Here is an 18,539-nt window from a genome sequence, read left to right on the forward strand (position 1 = left end):
CTTGCGGGTACCTCACAATCTTACAGAGCTTTGCATTTTGAAAGCACTGTATAAATCTTAATCCATTAATTCCGTCACTGCATCCATGTGAGGGTAGGTGGTATGACCGGTATTTTACAGATGGAGGAAATGAGCTGTCTATGAGCCTTATGGCAAGTTAGCTGCAGAGTAAATAATCAAAACTGACTCTCCTTCCCTTCTTTTAAACCTGAGTGGCCTGTTATTTCAAGGAAAATACTCAGCTCTCTCTTGTTTCTTTGAAAGAAACTCTGCGTGAAGCATCACCACATCTATGGTTTTGAGCATGTTAGTCAGTCATTTGTGTATGGATTCAAGGGGTTCAGCGTATTTATTTATTTAACTTTCCATTTACTACATTTTTGAATTAGAACAGCAATATTCACTGGCAGGTAGTGGAGAATGCAAGTGAATGAATTGTATTTGCAAACATAAATATACCATTTTAATTTCTCCCAAGGATGCTGAAATATAAATGACATGCTACCAGGTCTGAGACTAAGTCATGTGAAAACTCCTAAAACTATTATTCTGAAACTTCCTCTTGCAGCGCTCAACTTTCAAAATGCAACTTTGCGGCATGGAGGGAAAATATATTTGCAATCATCCCATCAGTAATATATTCAATAATATAATTAATAATATATCAATAATATATTCAATAATAATATATATCTGATAATATATTCAATACATACTATAACTTAAATCCCTTGTTTATGTTTGAAGCTAGCTACCAATTTACTTGTCAAAATCCTACAGCATCTGCCTAGTAAGATACTTGCTGTTCTCACAGCTCTGTGGGTGCTACTTTTTGTTGGCATCCAAATGGTTTTCTGGATCCTTCTGTAATAGTTTCTGCATAATTTTCACTGCTCGAGTATCACAGCCTATAATTCAGTTCCATTCTAGTCTTTAATTTTCTGAACAGAGAAATCTCTAATTTACTGGTCCATATTGCAGAATTGTATTGTTCGTGGTGATTGATTCTGGGTGAACAGTCAACACACTGAAAATACTTTGCAGCACCAGGGTACCCATCACTGAGTGTCGGTTGTGATGACAGATTAACTCATCATTTAAGAAATTCAAGTTAGGCTATTTCCAGTTACAATCTGATGGAGACTGTGCCTTCTATTTAGGGCCAAGAGAAAAGAGTTGCCCTAGTGCTGTTGTTTTTGCAGAGCTGCTCAATGACCAGCCGCGGAACCTTGAGCAAGTTATTTGGCGTTATTTTGGCCAGGATCGCTTAGTCACCTGACCAGACACTGGAACGCAGGAGCAGAGCTCTTTGTCATTTCTTATGCCCAGAAGAACTCACATGCAGCTTTGGTATTGAGTGGAGTCCTGCTTGGGGGCCCACTTCAGCAAAACACTTACACGTGTGCTTGAACTCAGCTGTGCTTTAGGCACTCACTCACTCCTGCTCTGTCTGCCTCACCCAGCGCTATCCGGCCCTACCATCCTGCCTAAACTCACTAACCCTCTCCGAGACATCTCATCTGCTGTCTCATCACCTACCGCCTCTGCCTTCTCACACCCACCTGTGTCATGGATCTCAGCCTACCACTGCTGTCCAGACATCTCTTGAAAGGACAGAGTCCCTGCCCCCTATCAGCTCTGCACAAATGGGCCATCAGGGTCAGAAGCTCAGGCTCTCTTCCTCCATTTTCTTGTAGCATTTAGAGGCACAAAAGTGCGTATCTAGGGCTGTGATATTCCTCTCCCCTCATCTTTGGTCTTAAAGACTCCTTCTCTCTTTTTTCTTTGACTTAGACCTAATGAGACTCACCTGATCCTCCTGTCATGGTGAGTCAGCAGAATAATCCTCCACCTCCATATAACGTCCCAGAACCTGACAACCTACAACACAGATAAATCCACTTTCCCTCATTTCCATGGTGCCTCAACTTTCCATCTGCGACATCTCTGCGGCCCATCCCACTTGCCAGCCAGCTCCCCACCCTCCTGCTAACTCATGAATACCCATCCGATTTGTTCCGCCATGGAGCTGCCTCACCTTCAAACCCACTTACTCCCAAGGTCCAATCTGTCCCATAGATGTGTCCACCCACTTCAGGGTTGAGATCACCTGTCCAAGAACTACAGGATTTGGGCCTTGATGGAGAAGCCACGGGTGACAATCAGTGAGATTTTGTTTCTGATACTGACTGCGTTTGAAATGTGATATCTGGGGAAGCGGTGCTGGTACTTCGGGAGACGTGAGTAGTGCAATGGCAGGCAATTAATGTTTGAGCATCGGCGTTTTCAGCTATGTCTCCCAACATTTAAAAAACATTTTTTGAGTGCTCTCTGTCATGTGTAATGCACGGGCCATCAAACAATATAAGTAAATAGTTTTTTTTTCTCATGCCAGGAATAATTTACTTGTGAAGATAGATTTCTGAAGACTGAGTCTTGAGATTGAAGGCTACATTTTAATTGCTTGGCACAAGTGTTGCTGTGAAATGTGTTCTTCATGAGTAAACCATTGTGTACTCTCTAATATTCTCTGCCAGTCTGGGCTGCTGTTTGTATTTCTTCTACAGCCTTAAGAAAGTTTCTTGGCAGAAGCATGGCCTTGTTTTCTTTTCCAAGGTGCATTTTATGTACCTCTTTTTATGGTGTCATTATGAACTGTCAGCCCTTGAGTGAGACGATATTTCCTGCATTGTCACCAAAGTTCTGTTTTTAGGGCTTTTTCTCTTTGTGAACACTGGGCAGATAGCTTGCATCTTGCACAGTTAGTGGTGCCCCCTTTCAAACAGTCAAAAGCAGAGATGAGACAGGGAGATGGACAGATGCATCAGTTGGCTTAAAACAGTCCCGAAATTAGCAGCTGTTTCTACAGAGGGGATGGATAGTCCTGGATGTAGCTCCTTGGGAAGTATTAGAACATAGGCTTTGTGAGTAAAAGGCTGCTTGGCGATAGCTTTCTAATTCATGAACAGCTGGCACCCAAGGCAGCACTGGCAGGCCAAAATGTGTCTTAGGCTCCCTCCTGGCCCCCGCAGAGCACTCACCGCTCACTCCGCTCTGAAGGCAAAGCAGGGAGAGCAGTTGCTGCTGGCCAGGTTCCCAGCTCTGATGGCAACAGTGCCACCCTGGACAGCAGCACAGGAATAAGCCTGGGCAGGAGTTTGGGGTGCTTGAGACCTACCCTCAGCCCATGTCCCCACTGGGTGAGATGCTCTTCCCAGGGAAGGTGGAAGGTCCAAGGCTCCCCATAGCCACCTGGGCTCTTGTTTCCTGCACCCTATGGCCACTGCAAGAAAGAGGAGGAGGCGAGGCCAGAATTTAGGAGGAGCAAGAAGGGACACAACCTCCCCAGTTTTCTGTTTCCCCACACATCATCTCCGCCCCTTCAGGGCTGGTGCCATCTCTTCCCACTGCACCCAGCTACTCCTGCTGTGACAACTGGCTGAACTGTGGAGAAGATCTGAGTAGGTGCCTAGATGGAAGCTGAGTTCCCTTCTGACCATCAGGCCTCAGAAGCTGGTGTTGTGGCCTTCTGGCCTTATGAGCCAGGAAGGGGGATTGCCCTTTGAATTGCCTGCCAGGCCCATTTGCTGCCAAGAAATTGCTGGAAAAGTGCCCATGGGACTGTCAGATTAATCTTTCACTGCTTCAGCCATTTCCTGCCACCATGTTCGCTAGGGACGTAAGAACAGGCCCTGCCCGCTCCTAGCACAAGCAGAGGAGGGAGTGTGCATCCCAGGGAGTTGAGAAACATGCAGAGTTCCCATGACCCTTCTCAGCTACAGACTTCTGCTCTGTCAAGGCTGCATCTGCCCTAGCAGGTAGATGAGACACAGGGCTGAGGGAATCTGCCAGGTGCAGATGGGAATGAAGGTGAACTGACTGAGCTGCATGTGAGAGAAAAGGCACATGCAGATTAGAGCCCTGCAACCAGATGACACTCACCCACAAGCTTTGCGTTCAGGCTGTGCATGAAAACCAACCCACAATGGGTCATCTACATTCACCTTCTCCTGTCCTTGGGGTCAGCACGACGTTTGTCTGTCCCGCTCTGCTGGCTATTGTCACCCCTGTCTGTGCTGCAGAGTGAGTGTGCTAACTACAGGGTGAACCTGTCTAGTCGAGCATACTCTCTGACAACATCCATAGTCCGGCATGGTTTTAGGTAGCTGGATGACCACTTACCATGGGTGTGGCCAAGCTTCCTGTGGTCCCATAAAGTTTGTTTGCAGTCACCAGTCCTGGCTTGCAGAGTTCCATGCTGTTATTTAGCTGTAATTTACCCCAAATGTCTTCTTAGAGCCCAGTAAGCAGTGGAAGTGTTGGTAATATGCTAGACAATATTGACCTCCCGTGGTCTGGCAAATTCTCTTGTTCAGCGCAAGTCCTGGTCCCAAGGATGCCGGGTTAGAGCGGTTCAACCTGTAGTCACAGCACCTCACGCATTGCAGCTAGGCTTCAGTGGCTGGCATCAGCAGTGCATGTGGACACTGCCATGATGACCCCACACTCAGAGACAGATCGTGGGCATAGGGAATGGGAAGTGCCCCATGAGCCAACCCCAAGAAAAAGTCTGCAGCGCTGACACAGGTTCTGGTGGAAATGTAGGCCTGCGGCTAGTTCTGAAAATATGATGATGCTCTCAGGTCAGGTTTGGGTTGGCTGTGTTCTGCTCAGGTTTGCCTGAGCAGACCTCAGTAGAGGAATCTGTCGTTTGAAGAAGGGGAGAAAACCGAGGCTATGTCTGCAAAGCAAAATTATTCTGAACTAACAGCTGGTATTTCGAAATAACTTTGTGGACATCTATACTACACAAACGCTGTTGCAAAATAAATTTAAAATAGCAGGCACGTAGTTTCTAATTTCGTAGACCTCACTGCAGGAGGAATAACACCTATTTCAAAATAGCTATTTTGCAATAGGTGCCATTAACACATGGACTAGCGCTATTTCGAAATAAGCCGTAATGACGTCCAATGACACTTTTTCCAAACAGGCACTATGTGTCCAGAAATGCTGTTTTGAAATGGGTGGGTGCTATTTCGAGATGCATTCATGTGCGTAGCTGTGTTATTTCGAAATAAGCTATTTCAGAATAGCTTTTCCTGAATGGATTATTTCGAAATAACGCTGCTGCGTAGACGTAATGCAAGGGGCCATTCCTCCACTTGTGCAAACTTAGTAAAGTTCCACTTACTTCACTGTAGCTATTGTAATAAGAACCCATTGAAGATATGGGCCAGGGTAGCCATCCTGTTGAAGCGTGGATGTGGGAGACAAGCTGTATTGACAGAGGATGGATGTGAAACTAAGAAGTGCTTACAGGAAGCTACAGCTTACCACACAAACTCCAGGCACAGATTCAGCCAGTTGCTAATGGTAATTGATCTATCCCAGGGGCTTGAGAGAGAGCTGTTATGGATGGCGGTAGTTGTCTATGCACAAGACACTTTCCAAATGTGAGCGGGGGCATAGCCAGCTCTCTCATGTGGGGGGACAAGCTAGGAAGTGATTACTGAGTAGCCACTAAATTGTAACGATTTTTTCTTGTTGTTTTAATCCCAGGAGCGCAAATTTCCAAAATTTGTATCCAAAGAAATGGAAAACATGTATATTGAGGAGCTGAAGTCCTCTGTCAATCTGCTGATGGCAAACTTGGAAAGCATGCCTGTGTCCAAAGGAGGCTCTGAGTTCAAGTTACAGAAGCTAAAACGCAGCCACAACACTTCAATAATTGACATGGGAGAAGAAAACGAAAACCAGCTTTCAAAGTCAGATGTTGTGCTGTCTTTCTCCTTGGAGGTAAAAGCTACAGACTGTCTCCATTTGAACATATAATACGCTGAAGGAGCATGATTAAGAATCACACCGATCAATGCCTAGCCAGTGTGAGTTATGAGAGTAGATATTAAAATAACAGCTTGAGGGGCAGAGGTCAGTAAAAGGATTTCCTAATCCCCAAGTGGAGCTTTCTTTCCTTTCAGGAACAATTATAAAATGCTTTTGCCCTGTTCGATTTCTCCCACTCTTGTTAGAACGATTTATGGAGATTGTGTGAAATTCAAGGTACTTTGTATCCAGCAGTAGTGTAATTAACCAGTACCCTCACAATGTCATAACATTTGTGCCAAGTGTAGAAGCCATGAGCTAAATTCATCCTGAGGGTGACACCATTGAAATTGAGTGGAGTTAATCCAGGGGCTAACCTGACTGCCTCATTTCTCTGTACTGCTGAAAAATACTTTGGCCACATCTACACCAGCCCCCGCTTTCTGGAAGGTGCATGGTAATGAGCAGAGCAGAAGATGCAAATGAGACACAGATTAAAATATCCTGTTCTGCTGAAGGAGCCCCATCTACACAGCAGCTTTTCTTCTGGAAGGGTATCTTCCGGAAGCCAGATCTCGTGGGAACATGTAAATGAGGCATGAGATATTTCAATCCGCACCTCATTTGCATCGTCCTCTCCATTCATTACTATGCCCCTTCCAGAAGGGGCCGGGGAGAGGCCAGTGTAGACACAGCCTATGACTTCAAGGAGTGGCATTCGCTTCGCTTTTGCAATAATAGAGTTATGTGGGGATTTTAATCAAATACAGAACTTCTAGGATAGAAGAATTCATCACTGTAATTTCTTAGAGGCTTTATTCTGCTTGTCCCAAAATACTAAAAGCTTGTGCGTTAGGTGACTGCATTTGATTATTACCAAGTCACTTTATTCGTCAGACAGACAAGGTGGTTAAGGTAATACCTTATATTGGACCAGTTTCTTCAGGTGGGAGAAAGCATGTCTCGTTCACCAAAAGAGGCTGGTCCTAAGAAAGATATTACCTCAAACACCTTGTCTCTAGTACCCTGGAACCAACAGGACAAAAAGAACACTGCATACTTTATTCATCAGCGTGTCTTACTTCCTTGCTGGAAAAGTATTAAATAATTTCAGGGAACATTGTAAGTTTTGAATGTGCCCTGTCGGTTATTGGTTTACAAGATGTACAGAAATTTTGTTCTTTGGTAGCTTACTCACTTCTGTTGAACACTGTCTGACACTGCTCAGTGCTATACAGAACATAGTGTACTTAGTGTAGGAAACATCTTTGGTCCAAGGAGCCATTAGCTTTTCAAATATACTAGGGAACACATACAGAGATGGTGTAAGAAGTTGTGTAATTACACGTTGGCAAATGCATGTGTGTTACATTCTGAGCGTGCAGAAGGTCAGAAAAAGCAACCACCAGCAGAGGTAATAAGCAGTGTGAGATGAACCAGAGCATTTATACGTTAGATTTCCTACATTCTCCTCTGTTGTTTTTTTGCTAAGTATCCCTTTGCTGTTTAAATTAATCCAATTTACACCATTACTTCAAATTAACAGCATGCAACCCACACCACCATTTATAATACCAATGAGCATAGGCTTTAAAATATTTAAAGCAATGTTGGCTTCATGCAATTCACACCATTCAGTTCAGCTTTGTTGGAAATTTGATTATATATGAACCTAGGGGTAATCTCTTCAATGGAGACAGCAAACAGGGCATACTAGTCTGCACACGGGTACCAAGAAACAGTGGAATTTCACAAACCTCTAGAGCTACTTGTAGGAAAATACGTGCTGTTCATGAACAAGCTGTTCATTGCAATGTTGTTCAACACATTTCTCCCCACTGAAAATGACTCAGAAGGAATTGTAAGGGGAGCTTTAAAGTTCTAGTGGGTGAGCAATCCAGTCATATGCACAAAACATTTGCTACAGCAGAACTTTGGCCAAGAAACATTGATTCCTCAGAGAGTGCAGAAATCTGTATGCATGAGAGAATCTGTGGCGAATGACAATGTGCCAGGGAAGTTATAGAATAGCATTTAAAATTTTAATGTATATGCTGCATCACTAGTTGTAAGAGCAGGAACATCCGTGTGATTCCTTAATGAGGGCATATTGTTAACATGATGATTCAACAACATTAAAAGAGAGAAAATGAAATTCTTTCTAAAACTTTTTGATAAGACAAACTTGATGTTGGAAATTATATATACTGTGCATAAGCAGACATCGGCTACGTCTACACGTGAAGCCTACATCGAAATAGCTTATTTCGATGTAGCAACTAACGTCTACACGTCCTCCAGGGCTGGCAACGTCGATGTTCAACTTCAATGTTGCGCGGCACCACATCGAAATAGGCGCTGCAAGGGAACGTCTACATGCCAAAGTAGCACACATCGAAATAAGGGTGCCAGGCACAGCTGCAGACAGGGTCACAGGGCGGACTCAACAGCAAGCCGCTCCCTTAAAGGGCCCCTCCCAGACACAGTTGCACTAAACAACACAACATACACAGAGCTGACAACTGGTTGCAGACCCTGTGCCTGCAGCATGGATCCCCAGCTGCCGCAGCAGCAGCCAGAAGCCCTGGGCTAAGGGCTGCTGCCCACGGTGACCATAGAGCCCCGCAGGGGCTTGGGAGAGACCGTCTCTCAACCCCTCAGCTGATGGTCGCCATGGCGGACCCCGCTATTTCGAAGTTGCGGGACGCGCAACGACTACACGGTCCCTACTTCGACGTTGAACGTCGAAGTAGGGCGCTATTCCTATCCCCTCATGGGGTTAGCGACTTCGACGTCTCGCCGCCTAACGTCGAAGTTAACTTCGAAATAGCGCCCGGCGCGTGTAGCCGTGACGGGCGCTATTTCGAAGTTAGTGCTGCTACTTCGAAGTAGCGTGCACGTGTAGACACGGCTATCCTGTGTTATGATACTCATTGGTGAGTAAGCAGCAGGGGCTGAGCCCCAATCTCTGGACCTAACGAACTGAAGTGTCTTTGAGCAAAGGGATCGCTTGCATTAGTTTAGCCAAAGTAGGAGACTCTTGAGACTGTGTGTGGCCTAGCCACTGGAAAGAGAAAGAGAGCCACATTCTGCAAATGTGGGCCACGCAAAAGCTTGCAAAAATATTAGTAGAAGGCGAGTCCAAACTGTGGCGCTGATAGTAGTATGGACTGTTAATGCTTTTGAGTAACTTCTTTGTTTGGATCTCAGCTCCTAGCAAGGCTTATATTTTGGTCTTTCTGTGTTTCGAATTAAAGGACTTGGTGCCCTGCAAGAGCAGCTCTGTGACACACACATCTAGGCATTCTCGCTGATGAAAGAGCTACTTTGCCATCATCTCGCTCAGTGCTTTCCTTACACTTCCTCTCTTCATTCCATAGGTCGTCATAATGGAAGTGCAGGGTCTAAAATCCTTAGCTCCAAACCGCATTGTTTATTGCACTATGGAAGTAGAAGGTGGAGAGAAACTGCAGACTGACCAAGCAGAAGCCTCGAAACCAACGTAAGTTACTCTCTGTCCTGCATGGTTTGTTTTCTATTTTTTTCTCCCCCATTGCTGCACTGTTTAGAGCAAATGTCAAGACCATACAGTAAGTAAACTCTTTTATGTCCAGCAGCCCCAGGGCCAGGAGGTTGCCAGATATTCAAATATTTTGGATAATAGCAAGATATACCTATCAAAGCATAACACTAAAGAAAATCAATATTAGATGTTCAAAAGAAACAAAAATGTATGCAGAGTATTTTATTTACTAACAACAGTATTGTACACTGTAAACTAATACTGTATTTGCTGTACCTATTTGTATTTACTTTCACTATACTGTACTTATGGAAAATGTGACTAAAACTGACTTATGGTTAAAATGCTGGTTATTTGAGAGTTCTGGATGATAGAATGCTGGATATGAAAAAGTTTTCTGAAGATTCATAAATGTATAGCTGTCAAGGCCAGACGGGGTCATCAGAAATTGCACGGGGGAAGTTTCCTTCATCTATCTCTAGATGAGAAACATATGGAGAGCTTCTCCCTGCAACAAAAGAATGATAAGGTAGGGCCAGTTCTGCAAAGCCCACAAACACCAGCTAAAGTCCTGCTGAAGATAACGGAACTTAAATGTGTGCTTACAGTAGGTAAAAATGTGAGTGGCTCAGGGTAAACCTTTCACACAGCTCTGATGGGCCAAGTCTGGGAGACAAAAAGACACAACAGTGTTTTTCCCTAGGATTTTAAGAAGAGGCCAGGACAAAATGCCACACTAGGAAATACCCAGTGTTGATCACACAGCACCAGCCCAATGCCACTTTTTTCCCCTGTAATGCAGACTAGTCATTGCAGGTGAGCAAAGCGGTTGTTTTAATAAAAAGTCCCTCAGCTGAAAAACAGTTGCCAGGAACCTACTGATCAAAGTGACATGTATAAAGCTCTCAACACCAGTGATTATACTCCTTCAATCTGACTTCTTCCAGTGCTAACTCAAGCCTAGTACCAGACTGTGCGTTTGATTACCTTGTCTTCAGAGTCGATCATCTCTAGGTAGTTCGGAGTACCCCACTGTGTGTGTCCGATACTGCCTGTATTGCTTCCTTGCAAGGAATGGTTTGCTAGTATTGGCCAGTCAGAAAACACCATGACCCTTTTATAGCCCTTCATTCACTACCTTATTTTGGTGAGAGGATATCCTAGACCTTATGTAATACTTGCTTTTTTTCAAATGTAATGGTGAATGACTGTCAGGTCTTCCGTGTTAATGATGTATGTATCATCTACATTAATGTTGAAGGAGAAAATGATTTTGTGATTTTTGTTTTGCTTGCTAATTTTGGGTATTAGTCATTTTGAAGCAGCATTTGTTTGGATATGAGACAGTTTTCCTTTGATTCACTGAAGTGATTTGGCACTTTTTGAATGAAACATATAGGCCATGTCTACACTAGTCCCAACCTTCGAAATGGCCACGCAAATGGCCATTTCGAAGTTTACTAATGAAGCGCTGAAATGCATATTCAGTGCCTCATTAGCATGCGGGCGGCTGCGGCACTTCGATATTGACGCGCCTTGCCGCCGCTCGTCTCGTCCCGACGGGGCTCCTTTTCGAAAGGACCCCGCCTACTTCAAAGTCCCCTTATTGGGAATAAGGCGGGGTCCTACTCCCCTTATTGGGAGTAGGCGGGGTCCTTTCAAAAAGGAGCCCCGTCGGGACGAGCCGAGCAGCGGCGAGGCGTGTCAATTTCGAAGTGCCTCAGCCGCCCGCATGCTAATGAAGCGCTGAATATGCATTTCAGCGCTTCATTAGTAAACTTCGAAATGGCCATTTGTGTGGCCATTTCGAAGTTTGGGGCTAGTGTAGACGTAGCCATACTGAGCAGCTTTAAGCTGCGTCTACACGTGCACGCTACTTCGAAGTAGCGGCACTAACTTCGAAATAGCGCCCGTCGCGGCTACACGCGTCAGGCGCTATTTCGAAGTTAACTTCGACGTTAGGCGGCGAGACGTCGAAGTCGCTAACCTCATGAGAGGATCGGAATAGCGCCCTACTTCGATGTTCAACGTCGAAGTAGGGACCGTGTAGACAATCCGCGTCCCGCAACGTCGAAATTGTGGGGTCCTCCATGGCAGCCATCAGCTGGGGGGTTGAGAGACGCTGTCTCTCCAGCCCGTGCGGGGCTCTATGGTCACCGTGGGCAGCAGCCCTTAGCCCAGGGCTTCTGGCTGCTGCTGCTGCAGCGGGGGATTCATGCTGCATGCACAGGGTCTGCAACTCGTTGTCGGCTCTGTGTATCTTGTGCTGTTTAGTGCAAGTGTGTCTGGGAGGGGCCCTTTAAGGGAGCGGCTGGCTGTTGAGTCCGCCCTGTGACCCTGTCTGCAGCTGTGCCTGGCACCCTTATTTCGATGTGTGCTACAGTGGCGTGTAGACGTTCCCTCGCTGTGCCTATTTCGATGTGGTGCCGCGCAACGTCGAAGTTGAACATCGATGTTGCCAGCCCTGGAGGACGTGTAGACGTTATTCATCGAAATAGCCTATTTCGATGTCGCCACATCGAAATAGGCTACTTCGATGTAGGCTTCACGTGTAGACGTAGCCTTACTGTGTCATGGTCAGGTGCACCCTTTCTGGAGAGTTACAGTAAGAGGTCTGCTTTTTCTTCTGATTCCTGTATCTTCAGATTTTCTTTTTCCAGAGCCTACAAATCGCGATGGAGGGATGAGGGAGTCTAGATGGATGACCTAATATGTCAATTCCAGCTCATATTTCCATTATTTTAAGATGAGTTCCAAACACGCCATTCTCTGTACATGACCATGCCACAATGAGAATGTCAAAGGTTCAAGGAAACAAAGCTGAAAATCATTGCTCAAAATAAAGCTGAAAGCATCAGATTGTACTGTGCATGTGTACACAAATAACACTCCAAACAAACATTTCCAGACCATGTTTCCAAGACTTACAAGTTGGGAACAACAAAAATAGGTTTTTTCTTCTAACTTCTTTAAGTTAATTTGGGTTGCTGAAATACGATGTGAGTTCAGATGTTAAAACCATCTTAACAATGTAGAAATTAAGAGTTTGGTAGGGTGAAGCTGTATCTGTTTATCCGTGACAGCTTGCTGCAATCCTCTTTTCTGGAGAAAAAACAAACAACTCTGCAGTTATAGGAGTTCATATGTAGCCCCTCAAAAGTCAATGCATGAAATCCTGTCCCCTCAGAAGACAATGTCAGAACTCCCATTGACTTCAGCGAAGAGAGGGTTTCACCAGTGGGACTAAATAAAAAACACAAACTACCACAAGCTTGTTGTGCCCATCCTCAACTCTCCATATTGACTTCCAGTAGGCTCCCAAGTCAAGTTCAGGGTCTTGGTCCTTACAGTCGAAGAACTCCCTGCCTCAGCCTCGGATAGTCAGAAGAGCCGATAGCTCCAAGACTGTGGTCAACAGCTCTGCTCCTCAGGCACAAAGGAGCTTTCCACCTCAAAAATGAAGAGGGGCAATAATGAAGTGTGAATTAGGTCCTTTTCTGACAACAATAATAAATTCTCCACACAGTGCAGGACTAATGAACTGGTACCTGGAGTTTAGTACAACTGTGAGGAAAATTTGGTCAGTTAACTGAGTTTATGGGCTTGTTTTCGCTGCAACAGTTAACTAGAATTACTGCTTTCAAGGTAGCATAGGCCAAGTGAGAGCAGCCACACTCTGACCAGCACTCGAGGAACACACAGGTTTCAGCGATGCTGCAGGAGAAGACCTGGAGATGGCCTCAGTAACTGACTCAAGCTCATGGTACTATAAAACTGTAGTGTAGATGTTTAGACTCTGATTGGAGCCCAGGGTCTGAGACCCTGTAAGATGGAGCATCTCAGTGCCTGAGCTTCTGCCCAAATGACTTCACAGCAATTTGATAGCCTCACAGGCTCCCTGGACCCAAGTCAGCTGACCAGGGCTCTGAGACTTCATGTGGGAGGCCCTTGAGCTTCAGCTGCCCCCTCCCAACATCACCTCCCCCCCCCCCCCCACCTGCGACAGGCCGCCTAGCTACATAACGCAGGGTGGAGGTTTTACATGTGGATGGGAGTCAGATTAGAGGCAAAACTCGAGTTCTCCCTTGAGCTAACAATGCAGTGAAGACCAGCCCTAGACCAGGGGTCAGCAGCCTTTCCAAGGTGGAGTGCCAAAATTTGACCTTTTGACCTCTGTGTACAGTCCAAGTACTGGTGATACTTTTCAGTCACCAATAGTCCTACTTACAACAGCTTCATTGATAAATAAATTAAGATGCAGAGCTTTACTTTTAGGTGATGGTTGGTAGCATCAGCTGGTCTTTTGTTAATCCACAGGTGACATTGCTTTGAGCAAGCGCCCAGCTGCATGGGGGAGGAGGGGCGGGTGACCACATTGCCCTATGGCAAATCCAGGACACCGACCTCTGGGGATGGGGGGCTGCTGTTCCAAATCAGGGCTTCTCAGCGATGGGGTCAGCTGCCCCACAGTGAGGCACCAGGATGAGGGCTCTGCAGTTTGCAACCTCACAACGGGGGTGCCGGGGAATGAGGCAGCCACCTCATGGCAGAGCTTTACGGCCATGGGAGCTGCCTCCATGGGGTGCCAGGGAATGGGATAGCCTCCCAGTTGAGGAGCTCCCTGGCAGCAGGGACTGCCACCTCAACACACTGGGTGCTGGGGAACAGGAGCCTCTCAAAATACGGCACAATTAGCCCATTTTCTTAAAGAAGTTGGGATGCCTGGGAGACAGCTTAAATAAGGGACTGTCCCAGGAAAAAACAGGATAAATGGTCACCCTGGAGAAGGGCTGAGGCTGACCTCCTGCCTTGTGTGCCGATGAAAATTGGCTTGTGTGCCACTCTTGGCATCCATGCCAGGAGTTACTGACCCCTGTCCTAGAACTTTATAACTCTGTTTCTCCAGAGATTCACAGGTCACTGTTTTGGTTCCCACTTATAGTTCCTTGAGTGACTCACAGAGACAAAATTTCACTGTCCACACAATGCAGCCGATTTTATTTCTCAAGTAACTTAGGTCCCTGTGACGGTTTGCAGCATGTCAGTGCCAATGATCAAAACTACCAGAGGAAGCCTTAGCAATTAACACCAAGTCTAATGTAGCTGGTCTTTGCGGTGCTACAGGACTTCTTGCTTTTGTTCTAAACCCAGGAATCATGTGAGGTATCCTTGATGCCATCCACTGGGACTTTATCTGCTAGGTAATAGCTTACAAATTCTGTCACACCAAGTACTCCCCGCTGTTCACGCAATCAGCTAGGGGCTTTGGAGACCAGCTGCCTTCCCTGGTTCCAATTATAAGATGGCAAAGACTGTAACTTTGGTGGCCAGGAGTGACCTGAATGCCTTTTGCCTGTGTGCCCACTCACAAAACCTAATGGCTTTTATTATGCCCTCTTTTCAGACTTCGTTATGCGGCGTACGTATTTTTCGCTATTTCCCTACCACAGCAACTCAGAATGGTGCGGTTAGGTGTTTAAATCATAACTTAAATTTATATTTGCTTTTCTAGGGAAGCCACAAGCCGAATGTTTGGATAAAACCAAATCAGCAGAAAATTAAAAACTGAGGCTTGCCTTTCACTTTTCTACAGTTTGTGTCAATATTAATTTAAAACAAACTGCCTTAATTACACCAAATAATTGGATTACCATTTGAGTTGCAAAGTTTCACTGAAGAGCTTCACAGATGTTTGCAGTTCTGATTCGTTAGCCCTCAAAAGCACCCTTCTGAAAAGGTGAAGATTGACAGGGGAGAGGTTTATTTGTGCCTGTTAGGCCTAGATTTGGGCATGAATGCAGCAGATGTTCACCTCTGGTCCTATAAAGGTTAATCTTAATAACTAAACCAAGATGAGGAAAATTCAGAGCTTTGCATTAGTGACTCTCTCCACTTCATGGCTCATTCCAGAGGTGTGGAGTTGTAGATAGCACGTCATCCCTCAGGGACTATGGCAGGCAAAAGCTTCTTTAAATTCCAGCCAGGACTCCATGCCTTTGCAAATGTAACTGGGACGTGCATTGTGTCAATACAACTCTTTGTCCACTTTCGGTTGGTGCCTTGGTGGACACAAGCAGAAGCCATTGATCCCAGGTGTTAGTCTGCTCCATGGCTTGGTTGGAGTAGTGTTAGGATGTGGTTCTAAGGGTACATGTTCAAAGTAGTGTTGAAAAGTTCCACAAGCAAATGCTGCTGATGGAGGCCTGATTTCTGCACATAGATAGCATAATTCCTTTGAATATGGGAATATAAAAATCCCCATAACTGGACAATGGATATGATTTATCCAAACAAGGAACTTGAGTAAACCATGTTGTGAATTTGTAGCTTATTCCACAATCCTTTGGAAGATGCTCGTTATCAATAAAAATCACTTTGGGAAAGATCTCAAAGATTACGTGGCTGAAAGAAAGAAAGGGAATAAAACAAGCCTAAATTAAGCAACCACTTAGCTGATTATCTGCACCACCTTTCTTAGATTTTTTGATTGCCTAACTAAAGAAAAGAGCTCAAGTCTGTCAATTTTTTAGGATTTTACTAAATCTCCTTAACACCAACTAATTACAGAAAATATAAGAATGTAAAAATAGTATTGAACTATGATGCAGCTAAGGTAAACTAGAAAATTAGTATCTAACCACTGATGTTTTCAAAATCAAGTAACCAAACCACAACAGCAAATAACACGTATACTCAATCATTATGTTGGGGAAAATGAGTTTGTTTAGATTTTTGACTGAGTCGTTCAGAAATAGGGCTGACTTGTGCCAGCTTGAGCACGTACCCTCTCACTAGGGACTTTTCCACACAGTGAGGTAACACACATAAGGAGGATGCACATTGTAGCGCAGGCTATCGGGTTGTGCACTAACTAGCCCTTGTGGACATGAATGGAGTCCTTCCAATGGGACCGCATTAATGTGCACTAGGGAACTTTTCATGCTCGTCATCAAGATCCTCGTGAGCTGCTTAGTGCACAGCAGAATAGCACACACTGGAGTTTGAACCCCTCTAGTGTGGACTAACTCCCTGTGTAAGCAAGCCAGAAGGTGACCTGCTTTTCACACATGAGAATGCCCAAAACTCCTGAGACTGCTCAGGTTCCCTAAAATAGTTTATTTTGGGGAAAATGTGATGTAGTGGGTACAGATTAGCATCACAGCCGCTGGAAGTAGGGATGCTGATACTCTGTGGCTTGAAGTACTAAGCACAACTCAAATACATTATTTCTTCCTTCAGCAACCCCACCACAAAAATTGTTTCAGCACCACTGACTGCTGTGGACTCAGACAGAGATATTTTTTTTGGCACCTATTAAGATAATATACTTCAAGCCGCTTTTGAGGAATACGACCATCCTGCACTCTGGCTGATGAAAATGTTTACCTGTCGTTTGCTCTCCATTTTTCTCACGTACACACTGGTCTGTTAACTAGACACTTTCTTTAAAAGCCTTACTTATTAGTCACAGCAACGAAGGGTCCTGTGGCACCTTATAGACTAACAGAAAAGTTTCGAGCATGAGCTTTCATGAGCACAGACTCACTTCATCAGATGCTGGTCTTGGAAATCTGCAGGGCCAGGTACAAATAAGCCAGAGCAAGGGTGGGGATAACAAGGTTAGCTCAGTCAGCAAGGGTGAGGCTTACTACCAGCAGTTGATCTGGAGGTGTGAACACCAAGGGAGGGGAAGCTGCCTCTGTATTTAGCCAGCCATTTGCCTAAATACGGAAGCAGCTTCCCCTCCCTTGGTGTTCACACCTCCAGATCAACTGCTGGTAGTAAGCCTCACCCTTGCTGACTGAGCTAACCTTGTTATCCCCACCCTTGCTCTGGCTTATTTGTACCTGGCCCTGCAGATTTCCAAGACCAGCATCTGATGCAGTGAGTCTGTGCTCACGAAAGCTCATGCTCAGAACTTTTCTGTTAGTCTATAAGGTGCCACAGGACCCTTCATTGCTGTTACAGATCCAGACTAACACGGCTACCCCTCCAATAGTTTACTTATTAGTGAGTCTCTTTTGTCAGCCATTTAATCATTTTTGAGGTGCCCAGAGCTGCGCACAGTATGATGGGTGACAAGCACAATCCTTCTCTCAGCCCAGGGTTAAAGAGTGCTACACTGCCATCCTGAAAGTCCAGTGCAAGGATTTGGCTTATTTAGGCTCAATTTCTTTTGTTCATCTCCCAGGGCCTTATTGCATTTTTTAATTTTGCAAGTATTTTTTGTCCATTTTCTCCTTGTTTTGGGTGGATATTCCCCAGGTTCCGTATCTCAAATCAGCCATGATTTCACATTCTCAAGGGTTGGTCTACATGACAGAATGTCTTATTCCTGGACAGAATTCTGTGCCAAAAAATTAAAAATTCTGCAAAATTCTGTGTATTTGATTTATCGAAATCAACCAATACAACCGTTCCAATTTTGGTTGTGTTGGTAATATATTTCAAAATTCCTGTCAACAATAAAGATAATAGCAAAAAAGATTTCTCCAAGAATAGGGAGTTAAGGGATCCCTTACAACAACCCAGTTCCAGTTGGGGCCTGCTGGAGGGGGCTGTGCGGGGATCCCCAGAGCCCTGTCACCTGCAGTCCCATGCCCCCAGAGCCCTGCTGTGGGGTATCCTCCCTGCCAGACACCCACACCTCTTTTCCACCAGACCTGAGCCACTGGGCACCCCCTCCCCAGCCGAGACATCACTCACTCCTCCCCACAGAGCTCAGCTATTGGGGCTGCCTAGACCAGACATCAGCACCCTGAAAGCCAGGGAACTGGGGGTCATAGTTCCATAGAAATATGAATCAACACTGTTGCAAAAAAAAAAAAAAAGGCAAATGTCATTTTGGGGTACACTAACAGGGATCTTGTAAGTAAGACACAAGAATTAATTCTGATCTACTCTGCACTGATTAGGCCTCAAGTGGCGTATTGCATCTAGTTCTGGGCACCACATTTCAGGAAAGATGTGGAAAAATTGGAGAAGGTCCAGAGAAAAGCAACAAAAATAAATAAAGATCTAGAAATAAAGAGCTATGAGTGAAGACTGAAAGAATTTGGGCTTGTTTAGTTTGGAAAAGGGACGATTGAGAGGAGACCTTAACAGTTATGAAGTAGCTAAAAGGATGTTACAAGGAGGAGAGAAAAATGAATCTTAACTTCTGAGTAGAGATTAATAAGACTCAGTCTTT

At 45.1% G+C, this 18,539-nt stretch overlaps 1 protein-coding gene across 13 annotated transcripts in view; it reads left to right on the forward strand.

Moving 5' to 3' along the window:
* The window catches only part of CADPS (calcium dependent secretion activator), a 349,949-nt gene that overhangs the window by 151,544 nt on the left and 179,866 nt on the right, over positions 1-18,539 (forward strand). For all 13 annotated transcript variants that reach the window (XM_075006219.1, XM_075006222.1, XM_075006221.1 and 10 more), the window contains exons 5-6: positions 5,563-5,799; positions 9,207-9,328. In XM_075006219.1, coding sequence (XP_074862320.1) covers positions 5,563-5,799; positions 9,207-9,328 — 359 coding nt within the window. The remainder of the gene's footprint in view (positions 1-5,562; positions 5,800-9,206; positions 9,329-18,539) is intronic.

Source organism: Carettochelys insculpta, chromosome 11 (assembly GCF_033958435.1).
Source record: "Carettochelys insculpta isolate YL-2023 chromosome 11, ASM3395843v1, whole genome shotgun sequence".
In the NCBI taxonomy this organism is placed as follows: Eukaryota; Metazoa; Chordata; order Testudines; family Carettochelyidae; genus Carettochelys; species Carettochelys insculpta.